Source organism: Ptychodera flava, chromosome 7 (genome assembly GCF_041260155.1).
Source record: "Ptychodera flava strain L36383 chromosome 7, AS_Pfla_20210202, whole genome shotgun sequence".
In the NCBI taxonomy this organism is placed as follows: domain Eukaryota; kingdom Metazoa; phylum Hemichordata; class Enteropneusta; family Ptychoderidae; genus Ptychodera; species Ptychodera flava.
Window position 1 is genome coordinate 15,640,849 of NC_091934.1, and position 27,901 is coordinate 15,668,749.

Below are 27,901 nucleotides of genomic sequence, written 5' to 3' on the forward strand. Positions count from 1 at the left end.
TAATCTTCGCTTCATTTTCAAGCAATAAAGATGTTTATTGAAATGCATGTTTTATGTCATATCTGACCATTTTAATTACCAGCCTCGAGTTCAGTGGGAATGGCTACCGATTATGAAAATTTGTTGATGCCATCCTACTTTCCATTCAAGTGCATTGTTGACTGCACCAAATGTTTGGTAATAGCATGCATCCACAGGCGCACGTCTGTGTTTTTAATGTTGAAACATGGATTTTATTAATAAATGTGCAAACGGAAATCGTGCGGACAACTTCTGAGACATCCAGTGAACGGCACCCATCAGTGCAGTGCACGGCTGTGGCCGCTCAGCTCTACTGTTACTTATACACTCAGCGAATTTTAAAACCACTTGTCTGTGACACATGCGTTTTATTAATAACTGTGCAAATAGCCAAGCGGCCACAGCGCTGGGTGCTGCTCACTGTATGTCTCAAAAGCTGCCACATGATTTCCGTAACTTTGCACAGTTATCAATAAAATACATGTTTCAACATTAAAATTATAGACAAGTGATTATAAAATTCGCCTATTGAATAAGTTAGTAACATTAACAGTACACAGCTGAGCGGCCACAGCCATGCATGGGGCGCTGTTCACTGTATGTCTCAATAGCTGCCCGCACGATTTCCGTTCGCACAGTTATTAATGAAATGCATGTCAACATTAAAATTACAGACAAGTGATTTTAAAAGTCGTCGTGCGCCTGTGCATGCATTCACATCATGTACACTACGATGGCAATACTGTTATTAGGATATGTGGATCATGTTTGTAAGCAGAAAACTAGTCTAAATACAAAACAATACCTCAGAGTCAAAATGTTTTCAGAGAAATGAGTGTACTGACGTGGTTCTAAGATTTGATTGAAGTTTTGCGGCAGATCTTTGGATAATAATAGACTTGTGGAAGATTTTTGACTGCTTGCAGAATAGTGCCCCTAGTCAGTAATCATAGGTACTCTTGAGATGGGACCACGTCCATCCCTCAGTCGTATTTATTAACTTTTGATAGTATGAAGAGTTGGGATTTGAGCTCAAAGGTACACTTTGCAGAGGTGTTAATACAGGTTACGTTAATTTTACCTTACAATCTGTACTGCAAACCAAAAGGGCAGTAGCTTGATGGAAATGAAATGCTTTGAACTTTTATGAAATGGGTGTGTAACTGGTTCAATCAAAGATCAGTGAATCAAAAGAGAAAATGACAATTTTTTCTTGTAAATTTTATTGTAGTGAGTTTCTGCTGTGTAATTGCAATTCAACATCAATATGGAATAGTAAAAACTGAGCAGTACATACTTCAAGAAGTAAAGTTAATTTAACAACTGGGTGAAATGCACAATAATAAAAAGTCAACAGGAATAAACAGAGAACTAAACTTGCATGTACATGTAAACATGTATATGGTTACCACATGTAATATGTCAAAGATGAAGTTTCCCATGAAGCAGTTAAAACAACTTAGTTCTGAATTAAACAATTGTTCCTATTTCCTTTCAGCTAAAACTATTTCTCAAATTTACTGGAAAAATTCAAACATTATCCTGACAAACTGTTGAGTGTGCAGTAATGTAATTCAATAGATAACATTTGAACAATTTTGATTTGTATGCTTTCTTTAAACGAATCTACAGATTATTTTAGATGTCTCTAAACAGGTAAATGTATAGTATTTATGTAATACTTTAACGATTAAACAATGGCTCATCATATGGACTGACATTTGTGAAGGAAATTTTCACATTGTACTGCAGTTTTGATGATTTAGATCCTAGGATTACTGTCACAGTAAATTCAATAGTCCCACATTGTAGCTTTGAATCAGAAGTTCCACTAATTAAGATGTAAAATGGTTCCTTTTTTCAGAAGTCTACTATCTGGATATCTGTCTAAAAAGAACAGCATTGTAGTAACCATGTGCCCCTTTACAGCAACAGCTTGGCTCTACCTGCAAAGATGTTGATTTTTGTTAAGGTCCGCAGAGCGGAAATCATGCTCTGGCTCGTGAGAATGACAGAACAGTGCAATGACAAATAATATATCCAAGCATACAAACTCATATACAGTAGCGGCCCCTGGACAAGTAGATATGGCTCATCCCTTCCTCAATAAAAAATCACCTTTGTGGTTTAGTCACTGTACTTACTTACTTGGATTGATTTTTGTGCTAAAACATTGATAATAATTTGTAACAGTGTTGCTCAAAGACTAAATGAGTAATAGTAGTGTAAAACATTTGTTTGTCAGATTGAAGCACAAAGACTACTTCATCAAGAACTGAGCGACCATACTATGGTACTGTACATTATATGCCATGTTGGAATAAAGTCATTGTAATGCAAAACAATTATTTTCCACCACTTCTATAAATTACTAAATGTTACAAAAGCTGACATTATATATACATTTTCAATCAGGCCTTTCTCAAACGTTTTCAATGACTTTGGCTCATAAATTAGCATCAAACGCTTGTACCTTTACAGATAACAAACACATCCTCAGATGCAGCCAACAACAAACAGGAACAGATGATAAATTTTTGCAAGTACAGCTGCTTCAATAACAAAGTTGAAATGTCCTTTAATGCAAATCTCAACTGAATATTTATTTTGCGTCATCACAAAGAGAAGCACAATGTAAAGTTTAAAAAGGAAAATGATGTAATGACATTTCCAAATGTGAGTTCACAAATAATTAACATTTTCTCCACACATTCATGACTTTCTCAGCATCTGACAGAGAATTCCATATTAAAATTGGCACATCAACACGAATACTCAAAGCTTATAATTACTAAGAATTAAATAGGCATGGCATTTTCAAAACACTCAGGCCAATCAAGGTTCGATTTCAAATGGCTGTGAATCATTATCATCATCAATAACTTTCTGATTCAACTGATCAGTGACTACACTACTTGTATCTGCAGGTATATCATTAACATCATCAAATTCAAGATCAAAATTCTGACTGTCATCCTTGACAGTGCTACCCTCATTGGATTCACCAGCATTTGTCATAGCAACTTCTGTACCCTGGGTTTCCTCTTTAGAAGACTCGACTTCCTTGACATCTTGTGCTTTCTTACGTTTCACACTAAACTTTGGCTTGGAGCCTACAGTCTTTTTGGTATTACATTTCGGAATTGGCACAGCCTTTGAATCAGTGGGTTTTGGGGTTGACTTTACAGAACTTTTAACAGGGTTTATTCCATTACTATCCAAATCATGGCCACTGGTACTTTCATCTGCTGAGGATAGGTGATTTTTCTCATCTCCTCCAGATTTCTGTTTATCTTCTGTGACACTTGTACTTTCAGATTCAAGCTCCATGGTAAACACATCACCATCCATACTACTCTGTTCTTGTGTTTTACTTTTCTTCACACCCTCAACTTTTCCTGCCTTTTGCTTTCCAGGTACTTTAAAAGATGGTTTAGATTTTTTAGCTTTCTTTGCCTTTTCTTCATCATCTAACTCTAATGTTTTTTCTGTTTCCTTTCTTCAACACATTCTTTCTTTCCCTTATTCTTAACCTTATCATCTTTATTACGAGGTACCTGCTCAATGCTATCAGAATTGCATTTCTTTTGACTGACTTTTTTCTCTTCATTTTTCTTCTTTCCTTTCTTCAGTTTTGGTTTTTCTTCAGTCTTCACTCTACCATCACTCTCTGATTGGACCACCTTATCTGGCTCCTTTTCCATACTTTTGGCATTTTCTTCATCCTGCACATCATTGCCTTCTTGGAGTTTCTTTTTCTTTGCTTTCTCTCCTGCATCAGATTTCTCAACTTTTCTCTTTCTTGGCTGGCTTTCCATTTCCTCTGTTTTATTCTCTTTTTCATTTTCCTTGTCTTCTCTGATCTTTCTTTTCTTGGAATTTTTCTTTTTCTTCGGTGACTCTTCCTTGTCTTCTCTGATCTTTCTTTTCTTGGAATTTTTCTTTTTCTTCGGTGACTCTGGCTTGAAGTCACTGTCTGTATCCAGGTCTGATAAAAGTTGAAATCAGAAAAATGTGTTCATGTTTTTTTGAAATTCCCTCGAACTCCATGAGCTTAGAAATATTACATGACTTGTACCACAGTGTGACTCATTCAGAAAGAGCAATATCAGGAGACTGATCCGTGTGTCAAAATTGGATGCTGGCATAATCTATAAGAATGAAGTAAATCCCGGCATTCAGAGCTAATTACAAGAGGGACAAACTTAGTGACTGACTTTAAGGGGTGTGCAGTGTCTTAATTTTTCTAGGTTGGAGTCCTTGCAGAGTCAAATGAGCTGTACATTTTACAGCTTGGACAGAATACCAGCACACAATGCTAGGTGAAAGTTATGGGAATCATACCTAAACTATTGAGAGGTTCTTGACAATCTGACAAACAAAAACTTTCTCTTACCCTGCATTGATCCTTCCAACTCATTAAGCACAGTTTCAGCTTCATTCAGAACACTCTCAGCATTACTTAGAATCTCATGCACCATTAAAACTTGACTGCTTTCTCTGGAACCACTTGAATGTGCTCCCATCTCACCTTCTGCTTCACCTGATTCTTGGGACAGGGTCTGTGATCCTGCAATGACAAAACCAACACGCCATCAAATACAAGTGCAATATTGTGCGTCACGACAGATATTCAGACTCAAAAATTTTCACAATTCTTTTCTGTGCTATCACTTGTAGGGGCTCATTTTAAGGCTACTGGAAAAAGAAAAACTTTTCATATCTTAGTTTCTCAAAAATCAACAGATTTTATTTTTCCTCATGAAGTTAACTAAAGGATGGTGGTCATTTTGAACATTTGGTAATTTGTTTCTCGTGATCCCTTGTAGTTATTCTTGATTTAGTGAGAGAATGGTGGAAAGTTTCATTTAGGAAAATTTCAGCAAAAGTGTAAGTCTTTCACTTTTGAGGTGCATATTACCTTTAAAAAGTTGTGTGGCATTGCTTTTTATCAGTGATATTTCAATGTTACATAACACATAACCTGTAGACATGTACAAAGTGTTTCTTATGATTTACATCTGTATGCTTGCTTTATGGATAATATAATGATTCTTATGGGGAAACACTGCCAGCTCTCATTCAGAGAAAAATCTAGTTTTTAACCTTTCACACCAGAATTTCAATATACTGTTATACTATAATAGTAATTAACCACTTCAGCGACAGGTCAATTCTGGCAGAATGACAACAGGTGCTTGGAGTTTATTGCTAACATAATACATATGTATATGTTGATCCAAATAGTCCCTCCAAAACAGAGCAGACTTATGTCATGTATCAAAGCAATGTGTTAATAGAATGTTGAGGAAATAAGAGTGTGCAACTTGTTGAACACATGAATAAATATTTAATACAACTTGAGAATGTTTGTCAACAGCACATATTGCATTTGATCTCATGGACTGATTCAAATATTCATCATTTCCTGTATTGTTTTTGATCCATTGATCACTTGCTGAGTGACAAAGTGTATTTGGATGTAAGTACGTGTACAATTAAATGTCAATCTACTTACCTGAAAAGTCTGCTCCCCATGAACCTTTGTACCTTTTACTGAAACCATACATAGATATCCTTTCCTGCAATAAAAGACAAAGCCAAAAAATAAATGACAGATAAGACAAAACCAAACAAGAGATAAACCTCATGACTTTCAAGGTAGACTCTGCCATTAAGTATGTGCTGTATCGTCATTCACTTTGGGCATTACTTGTGGCTAAAATTAATTATAATCATATTGACACAGAAAGATGGCGCATATCTAATGAAATTTTGACCTGGTAGGTTGAGTCCTAGAAAAGATAAAGGTAATGGCCAAAAAGCAATGTTTCTTTCAGTTCTTCAAGCTTTTTAGAGAAACTTGAATAAATGATCAAAAATATTGATATATGTCAGCTTTATTGATGCATCTTACTGATTAAAACAATATCAATTTGTTGCTATGCATCATTTACTGGAGATAGTTGAAACACTACAGTTGGCAGTATAAACTCAGTATAAACTAGGAACAGAGCAGGCCTCTGGCCTTGAAAGTTTTTGGCCAATTAACATGCAGACTGTGCATGTCAGGTTTTGCATCAAACATGCACCTTCTCCCTGGTGTGTGTACAGTGACAAACTGTTACAGTGTATCAATGGTAAATTCAAATTATCCTCCCCATAATTCCATCCCTGCATCCTTTCTTGCATACTCTCTGACCGTATAGTCATGTCTTGACCTTCTGTATGCTCTGCCATCTTTGCTCTAAAGTTAAAATTACAGGCAGTTTAACAGCCATTCATATTAAACGTCTGTGTTTGGCCAATGCACTTCACAATGTCAGTATATCTTCTAAAACTTCTAAGGAATGTGAAAAATTGATTGTCATAAGAATTAAAAAGAATGATTTACCACCAGGTTTGGGTGGGTAAAGATCACAATACATGTTATTTCAACATGCACAGTGGTTTGACAATCTACCTGCACAGAGGTTACATTGACATGCATAGTGCGACACGAACCTAAAGTATTTTGAGCCCTGGATAGGACAATCAGGATTATTTAAACTTGGACCACTCTTGATGTATATTAAAGCTGGGATTAGTATTAATGTGAAATAGGAGGAGGCAAGGATAACAAAGGCTCTGTTTCAAATTCCTCTACAAGATTATCATAAATTTTAGAACAATAGAATGCAATACAATACAATGACATACAAAGGGACAGATATAGTCTCCTGGGTACACTACCAAGAGGGATGAGATAAACATTAATATTGAAGAATATACAAGCTTGTGCTTGCATCGCCCATAGCTAGCGCCCTCATAAGATTACTTCGGTTTCTTTTGTTTTCATACTTGCAGCTGCCACAATGCTATCCAAGGTGTGTGGTGCTCTAGATATAACTACACCACTGCCAAAGGTAACATACTATAACAAAATGTGCATCACCATTTCAAATTCAAGTAAAAAAGCATTAGGAAAAATAGATCCACATAGTTTTTAAAATCATGGCATGAGAACGTTTCCTGTTTTAAATTATCTGTAGTTATTGTTCTTGGTTATTTTGTGATACACCACCACTTTTTGGTGCAAAATTATGAGCACAACTAATACTTAAAATTTGTTGCCATATTACCATATTAAAGTCCTTTAGATGGCGCAAGAATAATAAAATGATGATAAAGATCAAAGTAAAATATACTACCTGACTTAGCTGTTAAGTTTCATGCTAATAGCCACATTCATCAACTATGCTAAATTTGCATGACTTACCTTGACTGACATCTCAAGGGCTTTCATGCCTTCTTCCTTTGCCTTTACCAATTCCTTCATATAGTTTTTACCCTTCAACTTGGTCTAATTACACAGAAAACATGGAGTAAAATGAAAAGTAAGCATCAATTTCAAGTTTGGTTTTTGAAAAGCAGCTGTATTAAAACAGGCATGGAGTAAGTATTGATTGAAGAGGTCTGAAGAAGATAAAAGAAGTTGTGTAATGTTCACGGTAGATTCACATTGGGTGAGTAAAAGGTGCACACATTGGTAAATGAGGTCCACATCATGCATACAGTGTTTTTTGCCAAGGTTAGGGAACACTGGTATATGATTTGAGAACTCCTGAAACATTTTTGCAATCCCCTATCTGATTGCATTGGTATACCAAGGAGAACCCTGGTAAAATTTATCTGCTTAATTGCCCTAAACAAGAATACTGATATAACATTTAAAACAGGTATGGAGTAACTACTGACTGAGGGAGTCTGAACAAAGACCACACAATTTTCACCACCATAAGTGGCTTTTGTTTTGTGCTGACGGGTCAAACTGCATGGTATTGAGATGCATTGTGGGTAAAAAGTTGACTTCTTACCACAGCAAGAGTTTGACACAGTGATCTGATAAATACTGTTTTAACGCAAATACAGAGCAAAAAGGTTGTTTTTTTGTAAAACTAGCTAAATTCATGCATCTTTTCATCTTTATATAGCATTTCTGGTTTGAAATTCCTGTACAACCTAAAACTTTGTTTTGACTTCTGAGCTGACGTGTTTTACTTGGAGAAATTTGCCATGATGAAAATATAGTGGAACGCCTTAGACTTTTATGGCTCACTTTGGTGGTGAAATCGTAGTTAAGTAACGAGAACTTGTATCGTGTCAATGATGTTTTTAATAAATGAGAGAGTAATAAGTGTGCACCATATCACAGTCTTTGGGCAACAACCGTGTTTATTGCCTTTTATATTTGAATGCAAAATGTTATGATGCAAACAAGTGCAGAATAGTTGATGCAAAAAAAACATTCAATGAACAAATTCTGCTTAAACAAGGGCCATAAACAAATGTTTGATTTGTCAATAATTTAAACTGTAGAGGGCGCATCACATCACAATTGTTAGCTATAGTCCGTGATAATGCAGATAATTTCTTTACTCATTAGCAATTCATCATTTTAGTAATGTTGAAAACCAAACTTGAAAGGTACATTAATTTGCAAAAAGAATTGTTAAAGTTTTAGGGCAAAATGGAAACTTTTAGCAACTTTGGTAAGAATGAACATCAGAACAAACTTTTCTTTTTGTTCTGAGACTTGAAAGCAAATACTCAGAGGAAATCAAAGGTATAAATCTTAAGAAATTTGAAGATGAACTTACTTGGCCAAAATCTTCAATTTCCTCGGCTCCTGTGAAAGCTTCTACATTGTTAGAGGAGACCCATGCCCTTGACACCTTGTCACCAAAAAATACTACATGGTATTTTTTCTGTTTGTACAAAAATATAAATTACATTGATATAGGATAATCAACTGAAGCCTATCTGAGTACAGCAGTACAGTACAATTCATTGTTGTGAAATTAGAATTTCACGGGGCAAACAGAAGATGGCACATGTGCAAACATTGTAAAGACAATCACTGAATATTTTACATTGATTATCATCCCACTAGTATTACATCTATTAATGTGACACTGTAAAAACCTTCAGTCAATTTCAAATGAGGAAAATTGTGGAAGTATACGATAATTTTGATATTTTGTAATAAAGAAAGTATTGTAGGAATTTATTGAGACCATTTCTGTTTCTTAACATTTTACGAGTAGCATACATGATATCAGGTTTAACATTAGTTCATCATAGCTAGCGATGGGATGAATAAAATTAACACAGGTGCCCATATGTGCTACTTCTTTCCTTCAAGTGAAATTTTAAAGCTGCAAGGACATTTCAATTTCAGCTTCCAAAAAGGTTGCTGAAATAGTTTCTTTCAATCTAATGTACTTGTCAACTGTAACATGCATATTAGAGTGACATTTACCACATAAAGTACGGACAATGTTGACAAGATCAATACTTCACTGTTAGTTACATTTCCCAAGAAGTAAACCAAGAGCTAATAATTGATACACAGAAAAACATATTGTTAATAAAGATCAATAGTTCCATAGCTACTACTGGCTCATGTCTTTATCAAGGAGAATGCCTTATATCTTGGGGAAATCAGTCTTGTGCAGAAAGCATGTTTCCAAATACACGACTCATTGCAGACATCGTAAAGAAAATAACAACATTCTTACAACCGTGCAGTCCTTCCTTCTGGTAATATGTAGTCACATTGTTTCTTATATTGGGGCTTTTCATACAATTCATAATTAGGTAAATCAAAAGAGAATTAGGTAAAACAATAAAATTTTCATCATATTAGAGATTGTAGAAATTTAGAAATTGTGACAAGACATTTCTCAGAATATTAGGTAAATTACATAGTATACATATCATCATCACATACTATGAAAACAGAATTTCACAGAAATCAGATCAATTTTGTCTTATTTGTAAAGGAAATCACTAAGGGAGGAAAAGCATCAGATACCTAACACAAATATCTGGGTAAAGGATAAGAAATCCACAGAAGATCACTCAAATATTTGCCTTATCTTGACATGGTACATGTTAAATTTTTTTAATGAAAGGGCTATCAAAATAGTATGATAAGCTAAAGTAACTGATGAAAGTGAATATACAGTTGCATTTTGTATCTATCTTTACAGACTCAATGTGACCTTGTGACCTGTGTTGCACACTATGAAAGGTTCAGTTGGAGAGACAAAAGTCATGATTTATTGCTTTATCACAGTACAAAAATACAGACATTGCAGTGGGAGTGACAAATGCAAAATGACAAGTGATGCAATAGTCATGCATTGTAATACTTTTACGATATACTGGTAAATAAAAATTGCATTGTCAATATTAATGTATCAGTCACCTTTGTATCTTAAGAACGAATTAGTAACAAAACCCTTGAAGCATGATTTTCTAACCAAATTTCTATTGTACCATTTTAGATCTACACTTGTCAAATGAGTTTTCACAACAAAAATTTGGTTGCAGATATATACATACAGTACACATGCCCATAAATCACTTACGGACAGACTCAAGCATAATACTTTGGTGAAGGGTGTGTGTTATCATTAAAGAGCCATATGCTTAAAGGTATACTGTCACCTGTTCCAATTTTGCCACAGTTACCATGGAAAGAGAAAATCTAACAAATCACAGATTTTAAGCAGGTGGCCACTTTTTAAAAACAGTGCCCTCACATGGGCATTTTGAATACCAAGGAGCGTCCCTTTGACCATATATGGGCATATTTAGATTACAGGTGATTGTATACCTTTAATTCAGGTCAGTGTCATTGTTGAGGAAAGAAATTAGAAGGGACTGAAATTAATCTATCCAAAATAACATAGCATATTGTATATGATACACCATGTTTCATTACAAGGCTGCATTCATTGTGTTTCAATACCGTAGGGAGAAGGGTCTCCTTCTCAGAACAAAATTAATGAAAAAATCAAATGTTAAAGCTATTATCCCATTAACCTTGTGGATTTACGTAATGGGATTTTTCCTGCGTATGTTTCCTGCACAAAAGAAACGATATCACACTGTTTTTTGTTTCACTTTCTAATTATGTTATCTTTCCATGTTGCCTATATTGTCAGTGAATGTTAACGTGGCAGTCCTAAATCCCCGATTTTTGCTTTTAGTAGCATTTGTTGACACCGACTATTGAATGATGTGATTTTGGCACTTTGTTTTCCTTTGAATTTGTTTAGAAGTTAAGCTGATAAAAAACCCCAACCCCTCTGAGAAAAAATCTGCAGATCATGAAGGATGACATCATACAATGTATTATCCATTCAGATTTCTTTGAACCATGAAAGTGATAGGGTCCTTGCTTATGTTAATGATGAAGAAATTAGACTAACACTGAATATATGCACCCTGTATTGCATTAACTCAAAATTAACAAACAATATTACTCAGCTTAAAGACATGCTGGTGACGATGACATCATAAGTTTTTTCAAAGAAATGCATCAAATAATTTTATAACATTTCTCCTTTGCTTGCTTCCCTGTTCGAAGCTTCTTAAAATACAATAATATGCTTTCATTTCCTTTCAAAATGCATCTTTACGCGGACTCTCTAACTCTCCAACAGCCCCCCTCCCTCCTTCTGGCCCATCATATACTGGTAAGTAATAAGTGAGTACTCACTGGGTACAGTGAAGCACCATCAGTTTCATAAAAGCACTCTGTGTCTGGATCTTCTTCCAGCATCCCAGGCCACCTAGTGTCAAACATACAAGTGTTAAATATTCTGATTTATTCATTCACATTGATCTTCTATCTCGCCTTTCTAGTCGTCCATCTGTCGTCAATTATTTACTCAATTTATTTCCTTACGCTTTTTCTGTAATATATTTATGTTTGAGTATTTTTGCAAAGAGCAGGATTTGTGTCAATCAGGAAGTGGAAAACTGATATTAAAGTTATAAATACTGGAACAGTACAATACGGGGATGTTTCACTAATTTAAATCCAGACCTGTAGGCAATTTAAGGCTTTTGACTTACAATTACCATACCTTACTGGTGATAGCTATTTGAAAAAGAATAAACCTGACATGAAAATGCAATTTCCGAATACGGCAAGCAGTGGAATAGAGATTTCAGGATTTTTCCTATGTGGTATAAGGGTAAGGGTACACTTTGCATAAGTAAGAAATGGAGAAATGACAAATACTGTATCTGTAGTCTAAACTCTGTGAGTATCAATTTTATTGCCTTTATAAAATATAACACTGCCAATTTTTTTTTCAGATTTTTCCCAAAAATTACAGAAAGAATCATAAAAATTTTGGAGGGACAAATAATATTACTCAAACGGTTAAAATATCCCCTGGTACATTAACCTATATATGTACATTAGGAATAAAAAAAATTCTCCTTAATTGGACCATGAAGCCTCCGTAAACTAGCTGTACATACAGCACCTATTTCAACATATATAAAGTCTTCTTGTTTTTTCTTTTACATTTTTGCATGAATGGTATAATCCTTTTATACTACAATGTGTGTTGGCAAATTCAAGTGCTAGTAGTTCAGAGAGTTTTTCGAAGTGTGTTTAAAATAAACCATTTCATGAAATTTGAAGTAGTAAATTTGGATGAATGATGAAAGGACACTGACCATGGAAATCCTTGCATTCTAGCCCAGACAAGGGAACCAATATTGTATCTGGTAAAGACAAACTCATGATCTTCATCTGGTTCTTCTATCTTCTGTTGTGGCACCATACATGAGTTGTACCGCTCATCTACAAGCATCACAATTAACATTTCATTTTTAATGTGGATGATTGCGAAAAAGTAAGAGTATTATCATTTCCTTTATAATTACGTACAGCCTAACCTGTGTATTATAGTGGTCACTAATGGGACCAAGAAAAGTAGCTACTACATGGAGGTCTCACTTCTATAGAGGGTGAGTGGCATTATTGGTGGTGATGAAATTGGGCAAATGTAACAGTGATAATAAAATTCAATATCAATTCCTGCTGGAAATCATGGTACAAGCATTTAATTTCTGAAATAGTTGTGATGTAGATGTAAAAACTATTGAAAGTCGACTCATGTCTTGCTTTCAGTCTAGGAATGTTTTAACACTGGTCATTTGGCAATTGGGGTCAGTATAATGGTGGCCATTTAATACACAGGGTTTTGGTTGTACCAAATTGGAAGCAATAACATGTGGCCACTGACCACATGAGAGAGGTACGGTAGCTGTTCCTCAAAGGGTCTTTAAGATGTAAAATATAATGGGGTACGTAGACACAAGATGATCACTATAAAGAGGTAAACACTTTGTAAGGCTGACCACTACGACAGGTTTCACTGTACGTATGTTATAAGTAACAGCAAGAAGAAAGTGAGAAAAAATATGATCAACTATGATCATGTAAAATTGGTTGTCCTTACTTTTTAAGATACACCACATAGAAATAAATCACTGCTTTGATTTTGAGCAACTAAACTAATGCTTTTTGACAATTAAGTTTCAGCGTTCAAAGAAGTGGGAAGCTGATGACGACTCAGCAATCCTTTTCTGTCCTTGTAGATTTCTCAAATATTCCTCAACAAATGGCTTTCATTTGTCAAGTGGTTTGCTGACCAAGCAAAGGAGACGTGTAATACTATATATATTCATCAAAAGCAATAAGGAAAAGTGCTGAGGCAGCATTGTTTGCAACTTCTTTTGTGAAGAAAAAAATAACCTTCAATTATATAAGCAAGATCACAGACAGATTTGCTATGTGCAGGGAACAGTAAGATGCAGAGCAACGTTTGGAATAAAAAGTACAATTCATCAGTTAAATGTTCTTTAGGTCAAAATATTCAGTTTAATAAGATTCACAAGTGACAGTTAGGTCTGTCTCTTTTTGTTACTATTTCAAAATTTTATGGAAATAAGACTCAGACTGAATTTGAAACATCTTTGAAAAAAATTTAAATTAGAAACCATGGAAATGTCAACTGTAAGGGAACAAATCTTAATTCTCTGGTACTGTCATCACTTATCCATGATCTAACACAGGTTATAAAAGTGATGAATAGTGACAATTTAAACATCGATGAACTGCTTGGAAACAGATAGTAAATGGAAAATATATACAAGAGGAGTGTATACTGTACCTGCATTCATATGGCATTCCCAGTTGTCAGGTATTGTGCTAGCATCAGTCACATTTAAACACTTCCTCCACTTGAGGCAGTATGTATTTGAACATTGTACCCATATCTCACTCTGCTCTATTTCTCTCTCAGCAAACTTTTCTCGCTTTGATTTCTTTGTTTTCTTCCCTTTGGGTTTCCGTTCTTTGGATTCTTTCTTGGAAATATCTGCCATTAAATATTGAAAAATTGTTCGTGATAACAGAGGAAATACGCAAAAGAAATTCACTTTGATATTTGGGAATGCACCTTAGCCACACAGTACTAACACTTGTTGCAAGTGGAAGTAATGAATTGTTAAAGTTAGGACTGTCAGTTTCTTCGGCTGGGGGGGGGGGGGGGGGGGCAGTGGATTCATGGGGGGGGGGGGGTGTCACCCTGTTTTTGACTTTGGTGATAGGGGGGGTCACCATGTTTTTTAAATGCTCAATAGGGGTCAGGTGTTTTTCAATTTCAACATGGGCTCATACTTGCATAAAACGCATTGTGTCAGCCAAAAATTCAACTTTCTGTTGCATTTTTCGGCACGCCCTTTAATTATAATAAGACATATTTTTCAGAGCCCTGTCCTAGTGCAAAACTTTAATATATCAGACATACCGGTATATATATCTGAGATATCTCAGTGTATCTTAAAAATTTTTTACTTAAATGAGATCAAAACACTGTGTCAATAAGCCTTCAACTTTGCCCATCTACAGAACTACATTCAGAGATACATACACCTGGGTAAACTGTACTTGTACAATTAATACCCACGATGAGATAATTGTAAATACAATGCCATGTAGCAGTAGGACGTAAAATAAAAAATGGGAACTTTGTAAACAAGAAGGTTAGAAAATCAGTGAAGCCATTGAACAAACATATTGGGACATACTGATGACAGACCATCCCTATCCAACCTATGCACATTTCCCTTCCTATGCCAGGAAGAATTATTAAATTGTTCCTTCAATAGTTGCTTCTACTGAGCAAATTTTGAATTATTGTTTTTGAAACTGAGACAAATAATTACTTCCATATTGCAACTTTTGGCATTTTTGTTGTGCACATTATTCACAGGTTTTTGTTTTCTTCTGGGAGCATGTGAAATGGTCAACGTGGGGGTGAATTTGTTCGGTCAATATTGCCTGTAAATGTAATGCCTCCACTATTGTGGACAGTTTGTAAAATCTAGATGCTGAGCCATCAGTGACAATGGAACTTGAGGGAGATTTAGCTGGTTTGTAAAAAGAATAAGAAAAATAGAATAAGAAAATTTGCTATCAGCCTATGCACTTTTGCACAAAAAATATGAAGAGCAAATAATTTCGTTTTTCCTGCCTAGGTAGAAAAGTTTTTTTTACCTTTTGCATTCTTGGAATGCTGAAAATCTAATTTTCTTGGAGTTTTCTCTGCATTTGATTCTTTCCTGGCTATCTTTTGCTTGGAGCCTGTTTTCTTCTTTGATGAAGATTTTGCAGGTCTTTTGGGGGTGCAAATACGTTTAAGGTTGTCGTTACTGATATTTGGTGTTTTCAGATCTTCATTGCTACAGTGATGTTAAGAGTGAAAATTAAGACCACTTGCAATTAAAAGCTACTATATCTGATAGTTCATACTTTACAGGGCATTTCTTCAAAATCAAAATGGTACTTGACTTGAATCATAAATAGCATGCACGGACTTCTGGACCCTACCGCTCTGCAAAAGAAATCTTCTATTGCAAATAAAGCAAATTGTACCTCCAGGGCAAGAACATTGTGCCGATTTGTCGTCTCAAATATATTGTACACTCTCTTTGACAAACCCGTATATGCATTGATATGCAAATATTTCAATCAATGCAGACCATAGATCCTCCAGAAACAGACTATAACCCTTGATAATGACATCAATACCACTATCCCTATATATAAACACACATGTGTGCACATACACATACAAAATTACATGTATACGCATTGATATGTAAATTGCTTCATTAGTCGATAATTACTATCATTACACCCTTGTCAATGTCCAAAAATTCAACTGCAAAAAGGTAACCTTGTAAAGTTGTTTGCTTTACCCGTATGTTCAAATATGCTAACAAAGCATATAGTTTGTGAATTGGTCCATTCTGTTAATTTATTACACATGTTCACTGAAATATCGGATATTCAGCTTGGTAGCAGCCTTTATATATCTTACAGTATAAATTAAAGTACAACTATCATTGACAAATTAATTTCTGTCCAGCCAAAATATTTAGCTGCATGTACACACATTGTATCAATTGAGTTCTAATCAATATTCTCAGTAATGATATTGTTACATTTGCTGGTTGCACTTTGTACAGTGCATGTAATTGTAAAGGTTGTATCATTCTATATTAACCCTTTGACTGCTGTAATTTTTGCCAACCAAAATTTTAGTGCAGCATTTATAAATTTGTCTGTAATTCTTTTTTGATAATTTTGGTCCAAATTGATATCACATTTCATTGGCTACAGTCTTTTATCAAAACCTTATTAAAAATCTGAAAAAAACTGAACTGGGGTAGGTTTTTTAAAGGCGACAAAAATTGACTTTGGAGCTCAAAGTTTTAACATTTATATACATATATCAGGGCTCGAAATTAGCGGTAGTCTCGCGTCCACAGACTACAAAATTTTCCCTGGGGCTACCAAAACCCATGAAATGGTAGCCCACAGGGACTACCAAAGCCTGAGACATGAAATTACTTAGTGGGCGACATGATGTTGATCGCTGTGAGATGACCGACGCTCATACAGTCAACCCAGTTGGACACAGAAAGGCCGAACGGTGACTTTGTTATGAAAAGCGACAGTGCAGTCAAATTTGTTGCAACAAACTTTCAATAAAATATCATTATCTGAACTGATGTACTTCACATTTAATAACAATGTATCAACGACAATTAAACACAAAATTATTCAAACTGCAAAGAAAAAGCTGTCGGGCCATCTACAAATTACGCTTTCCGAAGTGTACGAGATCATCTCATGATAGTGTACTATGGTGGGGAAATATAGCCAAAATTGCCACGAAAGTATTAGGAACATGAATGTACCAAGTTGTTATCCTGAAATCTATAGCCAATTTTTTTAGCCATGTTATGTTTATACGTGCTGAAGTGAAAATTCGTTGTCATGGCGAACATCAAAATCTGTATATAAGCTCTGCGTATGTGTGAATTTGTCGTCAAACTTTGAGGCGTCACCGTTGTCCACTACACATGCTATACCGTTCTCCTCAGCTATGATGTTCAGGTATTGATGTCAAATGACTAGAAAATTAACTTCATGGATAGAATCATGCAAAGTAAATCTTTCATTTGTCTAGATATATAATAAGATATCCTTTACAAAAAATCTCCATTTATGCATGGGCTACCAGACCTTGTCACTGGGCTACCAGCTTCAGAAAATGGTAGCCCAATGGGACTACCAGGGAAAAAAGTTAATTTCGAGCCCTGATATATGTAAGCAACTTACACCATAGATTCATCGACATCTGGATCATATACTCCTTGATTCTCTGCTGCACCGTCTTCCACTGGTTGATCATCTTGAGCTTCTTCATCACCTGCTTCTCGGTCAGAGACATTATCAGCATCGTTTACATCAGCTTCTACATTCCCATTCTTTGTGTCAGCAGACAAATCTTCATTTTGCTTTTCATCAAAAATTTTATCTGTAAAGTTATCTGTAAGTTTTATCAATGAAAAAGTTATATTTTGTTTAGACTAAAGTTCTTGAAACAACTGTGAGGCTGTGATCTCCACTGCGAGGCTATATATATAATTATTGTGAAAATCAATGATTTTTTTCTTTAAAAGAATGCAATTTTTTAGCATTTTCAGCACATTTGCTGAATTTTATTCTTATATAGCTCTTCCTCCTGGTAAAAGTACTTGACAAGAATGACAAATATCATGCAATGTAGTGCATTTTGTCATTATTACATGCAAATACACTTGATATTTGAAAATGATTGTCACTGTTGGCAGAAACTGAATACATTTTCATAATGAGCTGTCATGACAAATTAGATATTTAAAAGAACAGAAGTTGTACAGGAAATACACATTTGCAAAAAATGATGCCACATTATCAAAACATGGTCTCACTAGTTAAGAACATTATCATCTTTTTCATAAGTAAATGGGGAGTAATTTCATCCCTTTGTATACCGGTACAGTATGCATTTTTTTTTTTAAACAGACCTTTATCAACATTATGCCTGCCAGGTTTCATCATTCAGCATGGTAGATTGGCAAGCCTTTCTACATTGTTTTCGTAGTTTGTCAGTAATGTGCTTGATTTGCAGTATGAGAAACACAGAGTCTCCAACAACATGACATAAGTTTAGCAAATTATAAAACTGGCAGTGGCAAGTTTCATTTTTTTGCACTGTATAGTTCGGTACACTTTTCTCAAATTTTTAATCCAAGCAATGGGCAAGGTCAACAGAAACTTTCTACAACCCTCAATTGACTGATATAGCAATAAACAAATTCTTTTGAAACAGCTAATAATACTGAGCAGTCTCAGGTCCAAAAAATTAAAAAACAAATCCTAGACATGCAAATACATTTCTATGTAACCTCACAACAGTGGAATTTTTTATCAATCAATGCTCGACAGGCTTCAAGTCCACAGAAGATATTAAGGGATATATGTCGCTTTGCTGTTGCATGATACTACAGCAATTTTTTTCACATTCAAAAAATCCATATTTTAAAAATATTATATCAATCTGTTAGGTAACATTGGCAACATCAGTTTACTCGGAAGCCAAAAACATTCCTGTGCTGCCAGAAGGATTAAAATATTTGTATTGCATATAAAGTATCCATGTTGTCCTTTGGCTTTTATGGATATGATTTGGGTAGGAAGTTTATACAAAGATTACGGGATGAAAGAGACATTACTGTAAAACAAGCCCTTTAAGCTAGCATCTTTTTAGTTAATTTACTCAAGTGTTTAAATGCCCTAATTTAAGATGCCGCTTTAATATTTAAAACTTTTCCCATACTTTTCCCATATTTACTAAGCTAAATCAAAAACCTGCTGATTGCAATGAAAATCCAAAATCGCTAAAAAACATGCAGCTAATTGAAAGTGTTTCACAATACTTCGTTGAGAGTAAACAAATAATTGTTCAAGTGGATTTAGTAAAATTCAATATGAATAGAACAAACAAACAAACCATGTGAAAATTATGCTGTATATCTGAGATAAACCCTAATTGCCATACCTTTGTTGCTTCACAGTGAGACCTAAATTGTCTGCCAGATACGTGATCTGTTTACATGTAGTGTATTTGGTCAAATTTTAACTCAGTTACAGTGTGTATCTCTGTGTACACTACAAATCGAACTCCACTGTTTGATAAAATGGGATTACAGCATTGTTGCCTATTGTATAGTTTTATCTTTATACTTGCTTATTGACACCAGTGTCTTAACTGTAAAGGCACATTTTTCAAACTCCGCTTTTAAGTTTGTACATACGTCTAATATATTAGGATTGTAGATGTTTCACTGACTAATGTTTGCCATTTAATTTGAACCTGAAATTAAATGTAATGAAAACATAATTTCTGTATTTTTTTCTCTATATTGTAGAACAAAACATTTTTCATTTGTTAAAATGATATTTTTTTTATTATAAATTCATAAAATAACATATGGAAAATTGTTTAACACACAAGTTTGCAAAACATGTAAGTCTGTCTCCTTTTTTCAACTAAAGGGTGAACATACCGGTACACAAACATTGATACAAATGCACCATTGATTAGGTCAGTGTACACATTATGTGCGCCCTATTGTGTGGTTCTAGGACAGTCATCCCCGGACATTGAACCACCATGCAGACATTTAGACTCTAACCATATGCCTATTCCCAGATCCTAACTCATTGGTGGGCAATTAGGTTTGGGTGGTAACGTCAAGCGGGTAACCACCCTGACATCCACTGCACAGCATGTTTTGATACAGCTAAGCTGTTGATATGGCTGCATATTTGACCTTAAGTACACTAGGTATGGTACGGATATTAAGCAAACTGATGACCAAACTAACAAACGAGGGAAAGCAAGTTTTGAAAATCATTGTTCTGAAGCAAATATACACGTTCAAACAGCAGCACCTTGTGCATTCAAAAGCTGATGTTCATGACTGGTTCACTTGACTTTAGCTTTCACACCTCAACAAAGATTCACACCATGCATGCACTCCCTTGCCTAACAAGTCAGTGTAAAGTTAGGCTAAATTGTGGAATGAAACTATCTTGCCTAACTGCACCTACAAGGTTATGCTTGGGCAAAGGGCAAAGTTTGACAGCTGGGCCCTGTGACCTTCGATTCATAAATTTTAAGACATACAAAACGCAGAAAGAGAAGGCTTGACACGACTACAGTTCAGTGACAGGACATTAGGCCATCTGGCCATCTAAGATCAGTAGAAACAGATCCTTTAATTGAAGCATGAACACAGAAGAAAACCTATAAGCTGTAAAAGGGAGATATATCGCTTTGAGGCGGTGTATCTTGCCAGGACTTGGAAACCTTAGGCATACGCACTGCACAATATGGGCTTCATTTCTTTGTGCTAGAGTCTATCCTGTGCAGCGTGAGACAAATGTGTAATGAGGTAAAAATTCTTTAAAGGCTGTTACATTGATTTATAACAAGAAAGCAATTATAACAATTACAAACATTCACTTAAAAGTTTTGTACATCTACAAAATAGCTTTTTTATTTACATACATGTAACAAACTTTTCATAGAAAGTTATACGGGGAGGAAGGAATGCCACTTTACATAATTTCAAAATCAGTGAAATTGAAGCAAAAAACTGATTTAAATGAATGTCAATTTTTGTCTAATTTAATTGTAAGAATGTAAGTTAACGCAAAGGAACGACACGGAGACAAGTGTTTGGCCGAAATCCGGGGTTATGCATGTACTGCCATGGCGGGGCAACGAGGCGTCATAGCGGCCTGGATGGCGGTACCGGGTTATTGGTACCGTGCATCAAGCAACGTGCTACCAGTCGCCCGCAGCAGACCCATGACAGTACCCCCCTGGAACTTTATTATGTAAAGTTAGCGATATAGAGACAAACAGTATCTTTTATTGTGAGCTGCTAGCCTGCGGCGAGGCTTTTTTTTTTTTTTTTTTTTTTTTTTTTTTCCAGTGGAGGGTGGGTGGGAATTTTGTGGTGTGAACTTGAGCGTGGCAGAAGTTGAAATAGACGATCTGTGGCTTTGATCATACTGATATGCGCATGGATAATGGCGTGGCAAGGGTGACGCAAGTTGTTTAGATAACTGTAAATTTGAAGGCGGTTGGTAGATAAGGTTACGTCTCCAGTGCATCCAGCAAGCAGTAGAAGTAGTGGTGCATGGTGACCCATACTTAGCAAGGTCTAAACCTTCTCCCCGTGTCCCTCCAGACATTAACAATGATTATAGCAGAGCCATAATCACCCATTACCTATGTTATATAAGAAATGTACAAATACATCATTTGCATGGAATAGTAGAGTTTTGCAGTTGAAGAGATCCATGAGCTACACTTCATACTTATCGTAGTTATCTTTAAGGCAAATGACTAAAAATCATCGAACAAATTTTTTATGAGGTTGCTACAGAAATAATCATCACAGAAAGCCAAACAATACCCAAAGTTATTTTCAGATTCTTTTACCAATTGCATTATACTTAAATGTGAATTTTGGAAGGAGGAACATTTTAATTCTTGTCTTATAGCAAAATCATTGCAAATTCATTATGACTCTATCGCCATGGATTTCTTTCACCCATGAAGGTACTTGATCATGATATGTGCTCATCATAATGATTGAAGTCAGCAAACTTAAAATTAGAAATGATAACATTTTCACCTTCACGAATCCATCGGCTGAAGGTATGTACTGTACCATGTGTCTATCTCATTAAAATCACATTGTAGGATAATTAATCTGTTATTTAGCTATAGGGTTAATAAGGTTTTAATCTTGAGATCTTCACTTACCACTGTGTCATGTACTTGTGCAAGGTATGTAAGATAGAGGTCAAACAGATGACCAGTTGTGATGGAATCAAATATTAAAATACTGAAAAATTAGAATAAACACATATCTTGACAATAAATAATGACTTTGCATGCAATCTTCAAAGTACTTTTACACTCACCTTCAACTTTAAGGAGTTCTTCAAAGTCATCTTTAACATCATCTTTGTCATTCACTGTCTCTGTTGATATTTCTTCCAAGTTGTTCACTTCATTTACTGGAAGAAAATGGGTTAGCAAGACACACTTATGGTAATTTACATCACAGTTTTTGAGCATAGCAATTGACAATTTTCAAGTGTGCTATTGCATGTTTGTGAAAAGTGAATGTATGGTCAGAAATTTTTGGGGTTTCCATATATGGCATCTCTATGGATACACTTTAATTGTAAAGTTTTTAAAAATCAAAATTTTGTTTATTTGGAGGTCAATGTGAACCACTTTTTCACCCCTACTCTTTCACCATCCCTGCATAAGTTATTTATATTCTATTCTTCATTTTAGAGTTACAGTTTTTATCGAACTACCTGCAAACACTGCAAGGTTATCAGACGTCATTTTTGATACATAAGGACTATGAACAGTTTTAGTTTTGTTTTCTTTTTTCTGTTTGCTGTGATATTTTGGAACTGATTGATATAAACTTTCTAAATTAGCTGTACTTGTAACTATATAATTTCAGCTGTCACTTTGTTGGATCTTGCAAAGTTGTTACAGTCCTGATACAGCTAGAGCACTACATATAAATATTAACTTCATATCAGCTACACTGTACCATATCTGTTGTAGTTGCTCTTGATTTCAAAATCAACAAGGATCCCCGCTCTTGTTATTTTATGTGAACATTTCAATCTTTAATTCATAATTCAAAAGCAGATCATCTCATGCAAAGTTACATTATTACAATAAATCGGGATGAGCAAACCAAGTGGTCTGATATCTTGAACCATTAAATTTATTACTCGCATGGATGAACTGCCATCCCTTCCTGCATGCATGCAACAGACCAATGAATCAATGAATCAATGCACTTCCATGATGAAAAATGTATGCAGGACTACTGCAGTTGTCAACTAGATTGCACAACCCTCAGGTTGACTCATGTTGGCAGTTGGCAGTTGTCTTGAACCACTAAACCGTGAGTGTATTGCTAACGGAAACTCCTGCAGACATATTTGCACAACACAAATTTTACATTTCAATGACTTGACTCTAGCAAACTACGTCAATTTCACTGAATTCAGAATTTTACTGTTAGGTCAACCAATTCCTCATTTATTTAGACCCATGGATAAATGACAGTCCAATGTTGCTCTTTTTTAGTACATATACATGCATTGCATCCTCAGGAATTAATTAGTCTTCCTACTTTGATCTCAGATTTATATTCAGATATGTACACAGCCAGGTATCTTTTTAAATTAGATGAATACCACCCCTGATTCAATAATAATTCTGCTGAATATTTGGTACCTGTGTCAACTTCCATTCTCTTCAGAACAGCACTGAAAATATCCTCATATTCATCATCAGTTAAGGCTCTGATTGGAATCACAGCCTTCCCTGTCACTTTCTGAGAGTTCAGCTGATTCTGTTTAGGTTTCTTATGACAAAGAAGGAAAATAAACAGCCATGTGTAAGTACAACAGAATTTTAAAAACATTCTGAAATTTGGAAAATTGTTTGGATTGGTGTACACACACGATGAAATGACTGATGGTCGACACTGAATCAACGGTATTGCTGCCAAATGCTTTTGCTAATTTTGTTCATTGAAAATTCAGTTTTGAAAGAATTGATGAATTATTCGGTGCTACTTTCACTCAGTCTGAATCCTTAAATAGAACAGAGAAATACAACAATGGACATATACTGGCATATTTCATGTATATTGTGCCAAAAAACATGTTTGCTTATTATCTCTGGTTTGGTTTAACCAAATGTATCTGAAACCTTTTACATGTTTTTTAAGGTTGATAGTAATCACTTGCAGAATCAGCTGACAAAAATCAAAAATATTAAAAAAATTTAGTATTGAACATTCTTGTCCTCCCATTCTTCCTAGCCAAATGTGCAGCAAAGTGACAGCATTAAAATCTGTTTCACACAAATTTATAAATGACGCCCTGGATCCAGATTAAAATCTTGCTTTTGAGTCATGAAAATTTTTGTATGGCTGCATTAAAAATTGTTACATTAAACTTAGTGATATCAAGAAATTCTACTTACAGGTCCCCGTTTTTTCTTTTTTCCGGTTTCTTCTGTTGTTTTTGAACTTTTCTCATTGTCGTTATCATCACTTATGTCACCTCCCTGCCACAAATGAAGTTACGTAAGTTTGTCAGTGATTGAAAAGTACTAAGACTAGAGAGTCTCTTTCACATTGAAAATATTAACGTCGTGAGTCAAAATAACTTTGTCTCCTGTGACGCTACCATGCCTCATTGGAATATCATCAGATCATAAACATTAATTTATCACTCATTTTGACCTTAAGAAAATTGCAAAAGTTTGCAAATTCAGTCTTTTTGAAAATATGAAGGAGCTTTGGTTATGCAGACTGAAATGACAGTAGTTTTAGATTCTGAAAACGTGTCAGTTTTCGGCAAATTTACACTTGTTACTTTTGTATCCTGTTAATTTAGAGGTTGACATTTCTTCGATACTCAATTCATTTTGGAAAATATGTTGTTCTGTATGCAGTCAATGAGTTGAGTCTTGCCCCAAGACTATGATATATTAATTAACTTGCACACTTTTTGTGTACGAGAACACTTGTATATCAATACACATCATAAATTTTTGTCTCTTCAATCATCGCTCTAAGGCAATACACCGACTCAATTACTGTTTCAAGCTAGCCCCTTGCCAGTGCCTTGAACAGTGCATGTCAAATTATGAATATTAATATCAACTGAAATTATGTGAAACGTCGGTACTTATGTCTTGCGACATAGCATTTTCTCACTTTGAATTCTACACTGCTGGAATAGAAAGATACAGTATAGGCAGGCAGGCACAGTGACTGACTTTGTTGGAGTTAATGATTATTGTTGAAGAACTGCTTATACAGGTATACAGCGTAATATCATAGAAGGTGATACAGGGAAAAAAATTAATTCGCAATATATGATTATGTACAGTGAAAAACAAGTACATTTTGTTACTCTTCTCCATAAGGTATGTTGAAATACAAAGAATTACTATTAGCTCTGAAAACAAAATGCATTCAGTACAATGACAATTTATTGTTTACACATGAAGCTTAATCCTAACAAAAAAATCAGTCGTCAATATTGATATTGCTGTTCCACATAGACAGACAGATAGAGACCAGCATTTCTTTTGGTTAATCCAGCTTGTATCTACATGCTTTGAAGGTTTAATTCACATAATACAGGTCTTTTAAAAACTTCACTCACTTTCATTTACCTAATTGTCTTACTTGTCCTTGAAGTGATAATTTGATAATTCTCTATCATTCTCAGATTTGGTGATACTGCATAAGGATTTTGTTACTTACTAATATTCCATAACTAGTGTGTGACATTGATGAAGTAATATCAATAATTTAATGACTTTAACTGCTTGAATTGATCTGTTTTTGTCTTTATTGAATTTAACTGTCATCTTTGTTTCATACATGATTATACATGAACAAACAGGTTCATATTCAGTTACTGTTAACAGTGAACAGACAATATGTTAGATTCTCCTCAAAAGTATGTTCGACCTACCACTACCTTCTGAGAGTCACCGCTTGATTTTCTGATGGGGGCAGAAAAGCCACTAGACTTCTGTGAATTCTTAGCTTTGCTACTATGATCATGTTGAACTACACTTTCACTACAGCTACCTGCATTCTCTACAACTTCATCAGACTCTGAAAGTTACCAGAATTTTGTTGCAGACATACAGTGAAGCAGCTTCTCGTCCAAATCCCACTCAGTGCATAACAATAATAGTGGACTGTGTAACATCAAAAATCTTAAATCTGGCATATGCCAGTAATGTGAGGTACTGACAGTTGTCAAAAGGAAAATATTCATGACGCAAAAAGAATGTTTGGAAAAATTTGTTAGATCATTTTCTTTATCTGATTTTAACATGTCATCTGATATTGATGGCCAGAAAAGTCAGAAAATTTCGTCAATCCTACTATTGAAAACTTTGAAAATTTCTGTAATCTCAGAGTTCATAATGTCTGTTAATTTATGCAGGCTGCAACACAATTAATACAAGTTTAAAATTTATGGTTGTACTTACCAGTACTTAAAGCTTCAGGGTCAAGCTTTTGGGATGTTTCATCACCCAAAGTTTCCATGATAATGTTATTCTAAATAATTAAATCCGACACAATGTAAGCAGTGAAAAGTAAGAGAATACAGTAAAGTACAAATGACATAACTGACAGAGTTTTATGATCACAACGTGTCACAATACTATAGTCTTTAAACCGCAAGAATGGCGGATTATACACGACTCAAACTTAGAAATTACATGTCATGCACAAGCTTTACCAAGAAATATGTGTGAAAGTACATAGCAATTAGCATTCACTGTCCAAGATAGTATCAGCATCAACAGACATTGTTATGCAACTTATGCTACAGTGAGGTTATAGCTTACCATAGAAATAAGCATTATTGCACTTTCTTAGATCACAGGGAAAAACTAGATCTACATCATTCATAGCTGTGTGTATGAATTTAATACAACCACATTCATTCTTTTCTTTAATAACTTTCAATTTTAAAATGACCAAAAGTAAACACATTCTGACATTGGGTGTAAAGTTACAAAAAGACCTATGGGCTATGGATGTACTAGCGATATTCTGTCATATTATGCTCTGAATGGTACGAGTAAAAAGATTATCATTTACAGTATATATAAAACTGTATGATTTTTTTTAATATCACATAACAAAACTACTTTTAAAGTTTTGGTCTTTGCTATGGGGTAACCTTTACCGGTAAAACATTACAGTTAAACCACTTTTATTGTGCTTTATGCATCACGTTAATTTTAAAAAACAGTTTATCTGGTACTGCTATGGCATATGGCCGTATCAGCTGTACCTCCAAGCTTCCATATTAAAGCAATCTGATGCTCACTCACACCGTACAGCCATAGTCATGGCTTACGTAATATTGGTATTTCATTCCGAATCATATCCTGAAACGTTCACTCCCGTGGAACTGGACCTCGGAAGAAATCATCTGAGCCTTCGGAGCCTTGGCAAAATTTTTGTGCTGACCCTCCAGTAGCTTCCCACTGTTAAACAGTTTGCTTTATATTGTACAACTTGGATACTTTGTTGTCCTCTCGAAAGTGTTCAGTTTTGTACTTTGTCCAATTTTGGAATGTACCATACCACACTCTCTGCTAGTGTGAGTTGAGTATTGATTGATTGAAAATTATTATTGATCGGGCTTCAATATTGCAACTGGGATAAAACTACAAACGACTCAGTATTGTTGTATAATTTTTTTATTTGTGTAACAGTAGAACCGAGCCTTATGAGCATGAGCGTGGTGTCATGACATATTTTTAGAACGTTTGTCATGTCCAGCAGAGCTATTGAAAAGAGTCATGACTGGATCATTTAAAAACTTGATGAAACCTGCGAATAATTCTGGACGAATTTGCTGAATTCTATAAATAAGCCTTCATTTTCATATACATACCTTACAACAACCCTTACCTTGCAACAACCCTTGGTTAAATATAAACTGCTCAAC

The 27,901-nt window shown here is 35.0% G+C and overlaps 1 protein-coding gene across 3 annotated transcripts; it reads right to left on the minus strand.

Annotated features, from left to right (window-relative positions):
* Positions 1-3,497: 3,497 nt before the first annotated feature.
* LOC139136858 (zinc finger CW-type PWWP domain protein 1-like) lies at positions 3,498-27,551 on the minus strand. 3 transcript variants are annotated; one of them, XM_070704695.1, is made up of 15 exons: positions 26,424-27,551; positions 25,901-26,040; positions 24,387-24,470; positions 23,631-23,760; positions 22,280-22,375; positions 17,570-17,780; positions 15,437-15,621; positions 14,049-14,255; positions 12,547-12,673; positions 11,573-11,645; positions 8,661-8,768; positions 7,280-7,363; positions 5,540-5,603; positions 4,418-4,591; positions 3,498-4,009 (listed from the first exon to the last, which is right to left on the minus strand). In XM_070704695.1, the coding sequence occupies exons 1-15, from the start codon at positions 26,479-26,481 to the stop codon at positions 3,498-3,500; spliced, it is 2,253 nt and encodes a 750-aa protein (XP_070560796.1). In that variant the 5' UTR covers positions 26,482-27,551. The 3 variants fall into 3 exon arrangements, with proteins under 3 accessions (XP_070560796.1, XP_070560795.1, XP_070560797.1); XM_070704694.1 differs by having other exon boundaries at positions 25,895-26,040; XM_070704696.1 differs by lacking the exon at positions 25,901-26,040 and having other exon boundaries at positions 26,424-27,548.
* Positions 27,552-27,901: the final 350 nt, after the last annotated feature.

Excerpts from the sequence above, each read along its gene's own strand:
- LOC139136858 (XM_070704694.1), bottom strand. The coding sequence starts at position 26,481 with ATGGAAACTTTGGGTGATGAAACATCCCAAAAGCTTGACCCTGAAGCT. Across the intron at positions 26,041-26,423 it reads CCCTGAAGCTTTAAGTACTG|AGTCTGATGAAGTTGTAGAG; the intron begins GTAAGTACAACC and ends GGTAACTTTCAG. Across the intron at positions 4,592-5,539 it reads ATGGGGAGCAGACTTTTCAG|GATCACAGACCCTGTCCCAA; the intron begins GTAAGTAGATTG and ends TTGTCATTGCAG.